Raw genomic sequence first — 14,611 nt, 5'->3', positions numbered from 1 at the left:
GTGTCAACATCCAATGGAAGAGAAGGGAGAAGACAGCGGAGACAAGCCCTGTGCTCCGCGGAGGAGACAGGCAGAAGAAGGAAGAGAGAAGAAAGAAGACGGAAGAAAGCCCTGGCTCCGCGGGGAGCCAGGCAGAAGAGGGAGCAGAGAAGACAGAAGAGAAAAGACCGGGGAGTTGGCGCACCCCCGGCAGAAGACCAGGAAGACCGGAACCCTGGCGGAAGGCACCGGAAAGACCGGGGGATAGGCGCCATCCCCCGGCAGAAGACCCCGAAGTCCGGATGCCCCTCCCTAATGAAAAAGAGCTTAAATGGGGTGGGGGCATCCGGCGGAAGGCTCCGGAGAGGACCGAGGGATGGCGCCCTCCCCCGGCAGAAATCACCGAAGCCCAGGGTCCCAGCGGAAGATCGGGAGAGAAGAAACCCCCCCTTCTAAGAGAGCTAAAGAAGAAAGGGGGGGCTCCGGAGCAGATTAATAAAATATTTTATTCTGTGTGGTGTTTTATTTTACTTTACATTTCCCCCATGTGAATGGGTAGAGGTACGATGTACCCCATACTCATTCACATAGGGTGGGGGGCCGGCATCTGGGGGCCCCCTTATTAAAGGGAGCTCGCAGATTCCGATTAGCCCCGCCCGCATACCCCGACAACCAATGGCAAGGGTTGTCGGGAAGAGGCTCTTGTCCCTATCGACATGGGGGCAAGAGTGCTGTGGGGTGGGGGGGCAGTGCCCCCCTCCCCCACAGCACACACTCCCCCATGTTGAGGGCATGCGGTCTGGTACGGCTCAGGAGGGGAGGGGCCGCTCGCTCGTCCCCGCCCCCATTCCTGTCCGGGCCAGACTGCATGCTTGGGATGAGGGCTTGGTTTGGATCTGGGGGGGACCCCCGCGCCGAATCGGCGCGGGTTTAACCCCTCACGTTCCGGACCAAGCCTAAGAGCCTAATGTAGCCCTGGAGGGGGACCCGCGCCGATTTCAAGTTTGAAATTTGGCGCGGAGTTCCCCTTCAGGGCTGAAAACAGCTCGGAGATTCCCGTGCGCCGCGTCACGCAGCGCATTCACGGGTACGCCGCTTGGTATTTACCAAGATTTTCACGGCGTACTGACAAGGCGCACGGGAATCCCTGACTTTTCTCTCTGCGCATGCCCAGTATGCAAATGAACCTCCCGAGGTTCAGGCGCACTGTGCAAGCGTACGGGGATCTGTTTTCAAAAAACACTTTCTCTTTCAATTCGGCCCGCCAAACACTTCAAAACACATGTCACTTCACTTCCCCTGCATCCCCCCACCTCCCCCCCTAATAAACTCCCGCCCGAACCCCCGCAATTTACAGTTTAATGTGCCGTGCGCCAGGTCTGTACTGGTGCACAATGCACCCTCTCCTGGGCGCACGGAGCACATTAGTAACTAGGGAAATACACTGCACTAGCAGCGTATTTCTTTAGTAAATGGCCAAACGGCTGCTACTCCTGCTTTTACTCCATGAGTCATGGAGTAAAGGCTTGGTAAATCAGGCCCATTGAGTGGAAAGAACACTCTATTATCTGAGAAGAAGAAAAACAAGCGACCTTGTTTTAAACGTTCTCTCTCCCCGGGTCCTGGTAAATCTACCTCCAGCCAGTGGCGACGTCATTTTCAGCCAGCCACAAAAGCTAAGGAAGACCAAGCCCAGAAAACAAGAAGCAGTGGGGTTCAAAGGCTAGCAAGCATAACCCCAAAACCTCTTCATGAAGGGGTGCCCCCTTGGCCGAGTGGGGGGACAACTTTGGCAGTTTTCAGCGACATGGCAGACAGAAATCTAGGACAGATAGGTAGTATCCACAGTATCCCTAGGATACAAACCTGGAATTTCGCGAAATCCCAGCTTCTCAATTCCGAAGCTCAAGGCTCTCCAAAGATCCACTAAAAAGAGTGTCCTTCTTCAAAGGATTGGATCACTTGCTGTCCTAAGGGGTGATCACATATGTACCCCTAAAGGAGCAAGGTTCAGGTTTTTATTCAAACCTCTTTGTAATTCCAAAACCAAATGGAGACGTCAGACCCATCCTGGATCTAAGATCTCTAAATCAGTTTCTGAACATTCGCTATTTCCGCATGTAAACTATTCAATCAGTGGTCGCCTCCCTACAAGGCGGAGAATTCATGGCGTCGATAGACATCAAGGTCACATATTTACATGTGCCTATCCATCCTGCGCACCAAAGATTTTTAAGGTTCGCAGTAGAACATCACCACTTCCAGTTTTTGGCTCTGCCTTTTGGGGTGGCTACCGCCCCCGGGTATTTACAAAGGTACTAGCCCCTCTGTTGGCAAATCTGAGGGTACAGAGCATAGCAGTAACGGCCTATCTAGATGATCTACTTGTGATAGATCAGTCAGTGGCAGGATTAGATCACGCTGTGCTTACCACAATAAAATACCTGGAACAGTTAGGATGGATTGTAAATCTACAAAAATCCTCTCTACAAGCCCAAAGAAGGGTATAATATTTGGGCATGATCATAGACACAGCAGGGTATTCCTGCCAGAACCATAGATCAAATCGCTAAAGGACCTGATCCACAAGGTCAAGGCAAAAAAAAGCCGTCTATTCGCCTTTGCATGAGGCTACTAGGGAAGATGGTAGCCTCCTTCGAGGCTGTACCTTATGCCCAGTTTCACTCGAGACTACTTCAAGGCAGTATCTTAGCCACCTGGAACAGGAAGATCAAAGCTCTGGATCTACCCATGCGCCTGTCGCCACAAGTGCGCTAAAGCTTCAGTTGGTGGTTAAAACCAAGAGCTTGGGAGAAGGAAAATCATTTCTCCCAGTCACCTGGAAGGTGGTGTCTACAGATGCCAGCCTAAGGGACTGGGGAGCGGTGTTAGAAGAAGCCTCAGCCCAGGGAACCTGCCCATCAACATACTGGAGATGCGGGCAGTATACTTAGTCCTCAGAACCTGGACACACAGGTTACAGGGCCACCCAGTGCGGATTCAATCCGAAAATGCTACTGCAGTAGGTTACATCAATACCCAGGCAGTCACCCACTGTCCGTGCACCCAGAAAGAGGTGAATTGGTTTTTGACATGGGCAGAAGAACATGTTTCTTGTCTCTCTGCAATCTTGATTCCAGGGGTAGAAAACTGGCAAGCGGACTACCTGAGTCGCCAGCAACTATTACCAGGAGAGTGGTCTCTCCACCCCGATATCTTTCAGGCCATATGCCAGAGATGGGGGACCCTGGATGTAGACCTGCTAGCTTCCAGGTTCAACAGGAAGTTGGACAACTTTGTGTCCAGGACGAGAGATCCTCTGGCCTACGGATCAGATGCTCTAATAATTCCATGTAATCAGTTTTCACTGATATATGCGTTTCCGCCGATCGCGCTCTTACAAAGGTTACTTTGCAGGATCAAGAAGTAAAGAATTCCTGTAATCTTAGTGGCTCCAGATTGGCCCAGAAGATCCTGGTACGCCAAAATCATAAAGATGGCGGTAGGAAAACCTTGGAAGCTTCCGCTTCGTCACGACCTGCTGTCGCAAGGTCCAGTGTTCCTTCTTTACAAGAGCTAAATTTGACGGCTTGGCTGCTGAGACCCACATTCTGAAGAAACGTGGGATCTCAGGTCCAGTGCTTTCTACACTTATTAATGCCAGAAAGCCAGCTTCCAGTCTTATTTACTATAGAGTCTGGAAAGCATATCTTTCATGGTGTGAATCTAACAAATAGAATCCTCAAAGATATGACACAAGTAGGATTCTTGCCTTTTGCTAGCTAGGGGTGGATATGAAATTAGCCCTTAGTACCATTAAGGGTCAAATATCAGCTCTATCAGTCTTTTTTTCAAAGACCACTGGCATCTCATTCCCTAGTTTGGGCTTTCATTCAGGGGGTACTGCGCATCAATCCGCCAGTCAAGTTTCCCTTATACCCATGGGATCTGAATTTAGTATTGTCAGTGTTGCAGAAGCAACTTTTTGAACCTAAAAAATATATAGCAAAAAATATTGCGCAAACCACAAGTGGTCGTGGATCAGGCTGCCAACATAACAAAGCAGGATACTTCGTGAAAAACAGTGTAGAAAAAATGTAGCGCCAAAATTTAAAATGATAATAAATCTCCTGAAAGGATGATGTGAAGGTGCTTATGACAATCAAACGACTGATGACAATAATTGCTCTAGTGACACAAAAATTATATATACAAAACCTGTGAGGTAAGATCAAAACAGATGCCACTCAATTATAAATACCAATGTGAATGGTGCAAAATAACATGATAAGTGATCTGATCAAATATAAAAATGAGATAGAGCATCTAGTCTCTCATAAACACCCACTGGGTGTTGGATGAAAAATTGCAGGTGCAAAATCCATACACATGTGAACTAAAAAGTCCTTTGGAAGTACATGTAAGTTTCTTCAGATATTGGGGTGGAGCATGCGATCTTCAACACAAATAACTCTCTTCAAACTTGGACAACAATTATAAAGATGGGTACTCTTACCAGAAAAGGTGGACCCTCAGCCTCACCATACGGTGGGAGGGTCGTCAAGGCTTTAACAGACTACCGTCTGAATCTGGGAGTCTCCCCTTGGGATGATACGGTCCAAAGATGACCATACAAAGTCTTGATTGTCCAGAGAGAGTGTTGTAGATGAAAGTCAGCCCGTCAAGGTTGCTCCAAACACCCCGATTGTTATGCAAAAAGAGAACAATATAGAGGTGCTCCTCATAGTGTAAAAAGTAATTTATTTAAAAACTTTTTCAAAAATTGCACACACAGTGGCAAAAAATAAAATGAAATAAAAATGAAAGTGAAAAGCTAGCAAAGCCACACTTAAGTGAACAGTTGTAAACAGCAGCAAACTAAAAAAAATCAGTAAAAAAACACAACAAATGAAAAAAGCAGCAAGCGCTCCCACCTTGAAAGGTAAAGGAGAATTTCCAAAAAAGTCAGCAGTAGAGTAAGAGAGCTATCACCCGACCGGTTTCGTCACGAGAGGACTTCAACTGGGGTTTTCTGACAGTTCCTCACACTCTACTACTATAAATACCTGTTCCTCCAGATCCGTGACAGCCAACACCTGATCCGCCACGCTACGATGGCGTGCGTTTCATGTATGTACTTCCCTTCACTCATTGCGTTCCAAGCCCGGAAGTGGTCATAGACACCCGTTGATAGGACTATATCAATGTCCATCATTCTCCTCTCCCTGGATAGGACAGAGTAAGAGCTGGGTATTTCCTAGGGACGCAATAGCGTCATGACGTCAGAACGTCAGCGCCATGTTCTTTGATAGTTGGGACAGCTGTGTGGGTTACCAGGTCACTCCCCTCTCCGCCAATCAAAGTGGCACAGATACAGGAGTCCGCCATCCAATCAGCAGCACTCATCAAATCTCCCACGACGCGGGAGGCGCCAGCACGTTAGCGCCGCGCCTCATCATGCGTTCCAGGGAGTAACTAGACAGTATACACTGAAAAGAAGCAATGAATCATTCGTGTACTGTCGGATGGCAAATACTCCGCAGGGGGGCATACAAGTTCATTCCAGGTGGTCCTCACAGACTGATACTAAGTACCCATAATGGCCAATCCAAAAAAATTTATGAATAAAAAGGAAAAAAAAGGAGGCTTACACGGAGGTGGATAAACATAATGTAAATACGCCAGGATGTGCATCCATAAAAAGAACAATCATATATACATAATCAAAGTGGGCAATTAAATGGAATAACCCACTCAAAATATACATTATACTTAGGCATCCAAAGTAAACGTCAGACGCTTAATTGGAATAAAAAATAATCCCAATGTAAAAGTATAAAAATATATATGTGCCCTGATGATTATTTTAAGATTGATTTATAAACGCATTTAAATCCCATTCGACGTTAAGTCCGAATGGTGCGTAACTTTTGAGCGTGTAGATCCAGAAGACCTCTAGTTTCGAAACCCCTCTGATCAGAGGTTCCCCCCTCCAGTGGGGAACACATTTATCAATAATGGCAAATGTAGTGCCCTCTAATTTCTTATTATGTGCCTCGAGATAATGTCTCGGTACTGTATGCTTGTCGCATCCCTTCAGGATTTTTGCAACATGTTCACCTGCCCTTGTGGAAAAGCTCCGTATGGTGCGACCAACGTACTGTTTTCCACAAGGGCAGGTGATAAGGTACACTATGTGCGTGAAGGCACAGGTGAAAAATTGTTTCATGGGATAGGTTATCCCAGTGACAGTGGATTTAAAAGAGACTGTTTTCTTCCGTCCCTGTGTATTGTTGAGACATACCCTACATTTCCTGCAGGGATGGAAGCCCTTAGATAGGGGAAAAAAGGAAGGTTTCACTGGGGGATCGATCACATTCGGGGCAACTTGGTGTTTCAAAGAGGTTGCCCCCCTATAGATCACCATAGCATTGGTGGGTAAGGTAGGTCTTCTTTGAGAATCCCCCAATGTCTATATATGATATTTCTAATTTGTTTGTACTGTCCAGAAAACGTTGTAAAAAAAGCGTTTTTGAACTTTGGGTCTTGAGCTTTTTTAATCTTCTCAACTGTGAGCAAAGAGCGGTCCACCCTCCCAATATCTTCTATTTCAGCATCTATTTTAGCACTTGAATAACCCTTGTCCAAAAACCTCTGTTTCAATACTTGTGCTTGAGCAAAGAAATCAGTAACATCTGTACAGTTACGACGGATTCGCAACAGCTGGCTTTTAGGAATGGAGTTAAGCCAAGCTGGATGATGACAGCTATCAGTAGGGATAAAGCTGTTGCGATCCGTGTTCTTGAAGTGTGTTTTGGTAATCAGACGGTTTGGTTGGACTGAGATTACAAGATCAAGAAAATTAACGCTATTGAAACTTGCCTCGTAGGTGAGGTTAATACCCACCTCATTTCTATTTAACATGGTCATAAACTGATCCAACGACTTGAGATCACCATTCCATAGGAGGAGGATGTCGTCTATATACCTGGCCCAAAGAAGAATCTCCGGCCTATTATAGGCATAGACGACATCCTCCTCCCATTTGGCCATGAAAATGTTGGCAAGACTGGGGGCAAACTTGGCCCCCATTGCCACTCCCTTTAATTGTTGGAAGAAATCACCATCGTACCAGAAGTAATTATTGCTGGTAGCAAACCTAAGTAGGTCCATAACAAAATACTTCTGTATAGTAGGGATGCTGACATTACGATCGAGAAAGTTCTCCACTGCCTGAAACCCTAAACGGTGGGCGATGCTCGTGTACAGGGAAGACACGTCAGCTGTAACTAACAGGACGTCTCCACTGTACACAACTTCATTAAGGCGAGCTATGGTATGTCTCGTGTCCTTCAAATACGAAGGAATGTCCTTAACCATAGGTTGCAAGTGGTAATCTATATACTTCCCTATGCGGGAAGTTATAGAATTAATCCCACTTATGATGGGTCTCCCGGGAGGATTAACATTACTCTTATGTATCTTCGGTAAAAAATACATGGTGGGGATTCGGGGAACTTTCGGCATGAGATATGCATGTTCCTTTTTATCCAAAATTCCATTCTGAACTCCTCTAGTGAGTATTTTGCTCAACGAGGACTTAATTCTAGAAGTGGGATTTGAGGGTAGTTTTACATATGTGTCGCTGTCTCCTAAAATACGTAACATTTCCGCATGATAAGCAGACTTGTCCAGTACTACAATCCCTCCCCCCTTGTCCGCCGGACGGATGACCAAATCCTTATGCTCACATAGACTTTTTAAACCCAACTTGATTTGTGGATCAGTGAATGTTTTCTTTAAGGGCAATTCATCTAAGTCTTTTAGGACCATATCTCTAAATATCCTAACTTTGGGAGCCATAGGGCAAGAGGGGTTGAAAACGGACGGATTGGAAAGTCCTGTATGAACAATCCAGGAGGATGTATCTGGTAGACTGGACCTACATGGTATTTATAATTGAGTGGCATCTGTTTTGATCTTACCTCACAGGTTTTGTATATATAATTTTTGTGTCACTAGAGCAATTATTGTCATCAGTCGTTTGATTGTCATAAGCACCTTCACATCATCCTTTCAGGAGATTTATTATCATTTTAAATTTTGGCGCTACATTTTTTCTACAAACTTTTTGAACCTATTCGCCATTTTCCGCTGATTCTTTTAAACAGGAAATTGGCCTTTTTGATTGCTATCTCTTCGGCTAGAAGAGTATCTGAATTAGCAGCGCTTTCTTGTAAAATGCCTTATTTCATTTGTCACAAGGACAAGATGGTTCTACGACCCCATCCAACCTTTTTACCAAAGGTGGTGTCAACATTTCATTTGAATCAAGATATATTATTTTGTCTTTCTTTTTTCCGAATCCGCAGACAGCGGAGGAAAGGTTATTGCAGATGTAGTGAGAGCAGTAAAGGCGGTATCTGCAGGCAACCGCTCAGATACGTAAAACTGAGGTCTTGTTTATTTTGCTAGATGGTCCCAAGAAAGGCATCAAAATCCACCATTGCACGATGGATTCGTCAAGTAATTATTCAAGCTTATGGTTTAAGGAACAAGATCCCTCCTTCTTCTGTTAAGGCGCACTCGACAAGAGCTATGAGTGCTTCATGGGCAGTGCATCACCAGGCTTCGATAGCTCAGATCTGTAAGGCCTCGTACACACGATAGGTTAAACAGAGGACAGCGGTCTGATGGACTGTTTTCTTCGGTCAAAACCGATCGTGTGTGGGCCCCATAGGTTGTTTAACCATTGGTTAAAAAAAAGCCAACTTGCTTTAAATTTAACCGATGGATTCCTAACCGATAGGTCAAAACCGATTGTTAGTAGGCACGACCATCGGTTAAAAATCCACGTATGCTTAGAATCAAGTCGACGCATGCTTTGAAGTATTGAACTTCATTTTTTTCAGCACGTCGTTGTGTTTTACGTCACCGCGTTCTGACATGATCGGTTATTTAACCGATGGTGTGTGGGGGCGACAGACCATCAGTCAGCTTCATCGGTTAACCGATGACAACGGTCTTTCAGACCATTCTCATCGGATGGACTGATCGTGTGTACGAGGCTTTTGGCTGCAACTTGGTCTTCAGTCCATACATTCACCAAATTCTATCAAATAGATGTAAGAGGACATGAGGATTCTGCCTTTGGGCGTAGTGTACTGCAGGCAGCAGTCTAGGGCTTCTTATCTGTTTACGTTTGGTTTGGATCTGGGTCTCCCCCCTTCATATTGAGCATTGCTCTGGGACGTCCCATTATGTAATGTTTTAACTCTCTGTGTCCCGTGGTGTACGATAAAGAAAATAGGATTTTTATAACAGCTTACCTGTAAATGAAAAGAGGAAGAAGCCTTATTTAATTTGTCACAAGGACAAAATTGTACTACGACCCCATCCAAGCTTTTTACCAAAGGTGGTGTCAACATTTGATTTGAATCAAGATGATTCAAATGAGTGAGTGAGTGAAGGGAAGGTAGTGTGTGGCAAGCCATACCAGGAAACACTACCTTCCCTTCACTCACGTGGTGCCCTCCTTTCTATACATTAATTAAGACTACTTGCCCCTAAATATCATTACTCTATCAGAGAACAAATTTTTTCCCCCCTGTCCGCCGTTAAGAGATTTTATCCGGCGCGATCCATGTTGGTCCTTGACCCTCTGGTGGTAAGCAGATCTACGTCAATTTGCATACTTGACCTCTTACAGTATAATAATGTTTTGTTATCATTTGTGTTTTTTGCTATGATGTTATTTGTTGCACAGATTACCTCCTGAAGAAGCGGTCATCCGCGAAACAGGTAGAGGTCTCCCTTTGACTTCACCTCACAACCATAGATACCTTACGGATTTCCGTTTATGTTCCACTGCTGTAACTAGTGTGAGGTTGATTGTCATAGCTGTTGTACAATAAATTATTTTTTTACTGTATCTATCTGTGTCATCAGTACCGAGAAAGTCCATACTAAATAAATTTCCGGGTGATAGTTATTTTTGGTTTACGGTACTAGCAGCCGTCACCACCCTATCCTCCGGTACCCCCTCTTTCCATTAAATCCTGGATGATGGTACATATTATTATTTAAATGACCAATCTAAGGCTATACTCAAAAATTTTGCAGCTTACCTGTAAAATCCTTTTCTTGAAATACACCACGGGACACACGAGGTCCCCCCCCTTCTTATGGAAACCTTATTGCTTGCTACAAAACTAAGGTACTTCCCTGATGGGAGGGGTTATATGGAGGGGAACTGTCTTTGATTGGTTGTGTCAGTGTCCAATCACCTCTGGTGACCATACAACTCATTATGTAATGATTTAACTCTGTGTCCCGTGGTGTACTCTAAGAAAAGATTTTACAGGTAAGCTGTTATAAAAATCCTATTATTGGAATTTCAAGACACAGAGGAAACACGCTTTCTTTTCTCATTCTTCTTTAGCAGCAGACACGCTTTCAGACAAAAACATACATTTACACACATATATTTTTCATACTTTATCACAATTAAACATCTTCTGTTTCTTTTTTTATGCAATTTGTTTTCTATTGTGTTTTGAGCATCTTTGTATTGATTTTTGTATTTTTGTACTGTTGATACCTCCTGTGTGATCAAATAGTTACACTTATTTTTTATATTGCTAGCTATTTCATCAAAATTGTTATACACAATCACCTAAGATGCTTAGAAATACTATGGGGGTCATTTACTAGTGCAACTGTACTTCCAAGTGCACTTTAAGTGCAATGAAAACTGGAAATGCACTCGCTGTAAATCTGAGGGGTAGATCTGAAATGAGGGAAAGCTCTACTGATTTTATCATCCAATCATGTGCAAGCTAAAATGCTGTTTTTTATTTTGTTTGCATGTCCCCCTCGGATCTACTTTGACTGCACTTCTAAGTGCACTTTCAGTGCAATTTCAAGTGAACTTTGCACTTTTAGTACAAAAGTGGATTTGCCTTTCGTAAATAGCCCCCTGTGGCCCGGATTCACGTAGACTTGTAACGTATCCTATTTACGTTACGCCTCCGCAACTTTGACAGGCAAGTGCCTTATTCTCAAACCAAAGTTGCGGCGGCATAGCGTAAATAGGCCGGCGTAAGCCCGCCTAATTCAAATGTGGTTGATGTGGGCGTGTGTTATGGTAATTTAATGTGACCCCACGTAAATTACGCTTTTTACGAACGGTGCATGCGCCGTCCGTGAAAGTATCCCAGTGTGCATGCTCCAAATTAACCCACAAGAAGCCAATGCTTTTGACGTGAACGTAAATGACGCCCAGCCCTATTCACGAACGACTTACGCAAACAACGTAACATTTTCAAAATTCGACGCAGGAACGACGTCCATACTTAACATTGGTACGCCGCATGTGCGCTTTATATAGCAGGGGTAACTTTACGCCGGGAAAAGCCTAACGTAAACGGCGTATCTGTACTGCGTCGGCCGGGCGTACGTTTGTGAATTCGCGTATCTAGCTGATTTACATATTTCTAGGCGTAAATCAGCGTACACGCCCCTAGCGGCCAGCGTAAATATGCATTTAAGATACGATGACGTAAGAGACTTACGCCGGTCCGATCTAATACAAATCTATGCGTAACTGATTCTAAGAATCAGGCGCATAGATACGACGGCTCGGACTCAGAGTTCCGACGGCGTATCTGGAGATACGCCGGCGTAACTCGTACGAGAATCCGGGCCTATGTGTCCAAAATACCTTTCAGATTAGAGGAGAAAATCTAAAAAAAGCTTTTAACATGTAGCAGTATTAAAAAACATTTAGGGCCCCTTTCACACACACATATACGGACTCCGCTATGCTCAGCAGGGATCGCTCCGTTGATCCCCGCTGAGCAAGCAGATGACAGGTCCGTCTCTGTGCAGGGACCAACCTGTCAGAGCGCCGCTCTCCTCTATGGGGGATTGGATGAAAACGGACCGTAGAGTCTGTTTGCATCCGTTCCAATCCGCCAGACGGATGAAAAATAGGGTTTCCATCCATCACGCTTTAGCGGATCGGAGCGGGACGCATGTCAGCGCTGACATCTGTTGCTCCATAGACCTGTATAAAGCACCCGTTCAGGTCCGCCTAAAAAACTGACAGGCGGACCTAAACCGTTTGCACTTGTGAAAGGGGCCTACAAGTTCTTAGATTGTTTGAGTAAGGTGCCAAAAAAAAAAAAAAAAAACAATATACCCAATAGTGTGACCTCAGTCTCATATGGGTGAACACACTCAAGGACAAGATAACTAAGACGGCAAAAATTATGGTGTTGTATACAATTTATATTGCAAAAGCCATTCCAACAACAGGTAATCATGTGATAAAATAGTCCCCCCCGACAGAGAAACAATTATGGTAGATTGATTGCATGCCATTATGCGCATATAAAATCATCATGAACAAATTGATGGATTCCCTGGAAGAGTTTTTCAGTATGTGGCTTGCTGAGGCTGTTGAATTATTGCAATTTTCAGTATGCTTGACTTTTTATGCCTCAAAAGACGCAACTGCAACTAGCTTCTTTACATACAGTCCGATTTGTAAACTGAAAGTTTTACACTGTTGACAGCTGCCATTGACTAATGATGCCAATGATCATGGTGGCTGTGTTGGTAATGTACTGAAAAAGGTTACAGCTCTTAATGCATCAAGATGTGATTTTTATTTTATTTATTTTTTGTTTTTGCTTTTTGCATGAGTGCACTTTCAACGCTGCTATGAAAATTGAGTCCTAGTCAATAGAATTTTTCTAAATACCTTTTTTATATCCTAGATCCTTGATGATGGAGGCGATTTGACTCACTGGGTTTACAAGAAATATCTAAATGTTTATAAAAAAATTCAGGGCATTGTGGAGGAAAGTGTGACTGGAGTGCACAGGTGAGCTAGATTTGGAGGCTGGAACCTGAAATTACACTAATATAAACCACGTCTTGGGCCCTTTTCATTATTTTCACCTTCTTATTCTGCCAGAAAACTTTTGGCTACTTAAGAGCTAGACTATACATACCCCTTCATTACCCGGTCATTCTTTAGTTGTCAGTGCTATAATAGCTTGACTGACAATTACTTTGTCATGCATCACTGCACCCAAATGAATTGTATATAATTTTTTAAACCAATAGAGCTTTCTGTTGTGGGTATTTAAAAAAAAAAAACCTTTCATTTTATTTATTAAAAAAAATTCTCTTATGGTCCATAGAGGGACACAGCTCCATAAATCTTGACAATTGGGTTATGTTCCTGTTCACAGGAGAGGACTAGGCAGAAACATGTTAGATAATTAAATATATGTTACTTTAACAGAGTTGAACAGACCAGCCCAGGGGGTGGTCCCTCCGGACATAACCCTCCTCCATGCAGCATGCAGCTTCAGTTTCTTTCTGCCTAGCAAAGGAGAAGGACGTATGACTCCCTTTGGGCCCAGCGCCCTTAGTAAATTGTTCATTTTATTTTATTTTGTTTTATTCTTGAAGAATCTTCTATAAACTGTCGGCTGAGAGACAGGCTGGATATATAGATCCTTGTAGTCTCCTGTATGACTCCTGGGGTGGCCGGTGAGTGTATGCCTGTCAGGAATGCGTCAGTGGACGGGTAAGTACAGTCCTTCCCGCTGTCGGCGGGTCGGTACGGCTGTGCATTTCTGGGGTTCGGGGGTCCTCCTGTCCTCCCTTCCCTGCTCTGTAATTTCCCTCTGCTGTTCTATTGCCGCCGGGGTGGACCTGTGGGGGGGCTCATTTTTCCATCAGGGGACTGTGGGATGTCTGGGCCTATGTATTTCTGTGGGGGTGTGTTTGACTCAGAAATGCCTCATTAGACCTTCTCATCCACGTCTCAGCGTTTTGCCGCCATTTTTGCGGCACCGGCGCAATTTTTTTGTAGCCTGCTGTTACCATTGTGAATTTCCTTTGGCAGCCATTTTGTTGTGGTCGCTCTATGGCGCTGCTTACTATTGCGGTCGTCCATTTTACTGTGGCCGTTTCCTGCTCTATCTGAGGTGTCCGGTGGCCATTTTGGAGGTGGTTTTGGCCTTCTAGTGCTGGCTTACACAGCACACAACACAGATCTCCTCATGATTTTAGCTCATAAGCTTTACCTCACAGCGTTTCTCCTCACAATCACATTGTGTTCTGAGGGCAGGCAGCGGCGCTGAATGGTCTCCTCCTGTGGTTGGTGAGTCCCCTGGGTAACCCCTGGTCAGCACAGCAAGGAGGGTGGGCTTTATTCAGGTCTGGAATGGGTCCCTGAGAGCTGTCTGGATGGAGTCGGTGTCTGGTTCTTCCCCAAGACATGCCAGAGGTGGCAGCTGGGGCTCCTGCACCTGCCGTCCAGGGACACTTTGTTGGACGGCGTGCGGGCGTTAAGGGGGGTTTAAAAGTGCCCCCACCATCCCATGGGGACTGCTCTGAATCAGACCAGGACCTGGCTGTCAGGTCCCTGGTCCTGTGTTGTCTTTGAAAGTAGACCAGGACCTTCCTTGTGAGGAGGACTCCTCACTTGGGTCAGTGACAGGGCACTTGTCAGTGCGTTTGTTAATGCTGTAAGGGACTCCCTTATGCTGTATAGTGCAGCTGAGGTATCCTTTGAGGGCTCAGTCTTTTTTGTGCACACAAATCAGACCGC

The 14,611-nt window shown here is 44.8% G+C and overlaps 1 protein-coding gene across 1 annotated transcript in view; it reads left to right on the top strand.

Moving 5' to 3' along the window:
• The window catches only part of AHCYL1 (adenosylhomocysteinase like 1), an 810,468-nt gene that overhangs the window by 326,187 nt on the left and 469,670 nt on the right, over positions 1-14,611 (top strand). Inside the window, exon 7 of the mRNA XM_040337629.1 lies at positions 12,762-12,868. Within this exon, the coding sequence (XP_040193563.1) occupies positions 12,762-12,868 (107 nt within the window). The remainder of the gene's footprint in view (positions 1-12,761; positions 12,869-14,611) is intronic.

This window comes from Rana temporaria, chromosome 2 (genome assembly GCF_905171775.1).
Source record: "Rana temporaria chromosome 2, aRanTem1.1, whole genome shotgun sequence".
In the NCBI taxonomy this organism is placed as follows: Eukaryota; Metazoa; Chordata; class Amphibia; order Anura; family Ranidae; genus Rana; species Rana temporaria.
Note: the sequence above shows the minus strand (reverse complement) of the source record. Positions and strands in the feature narration are given on the sequence as shown.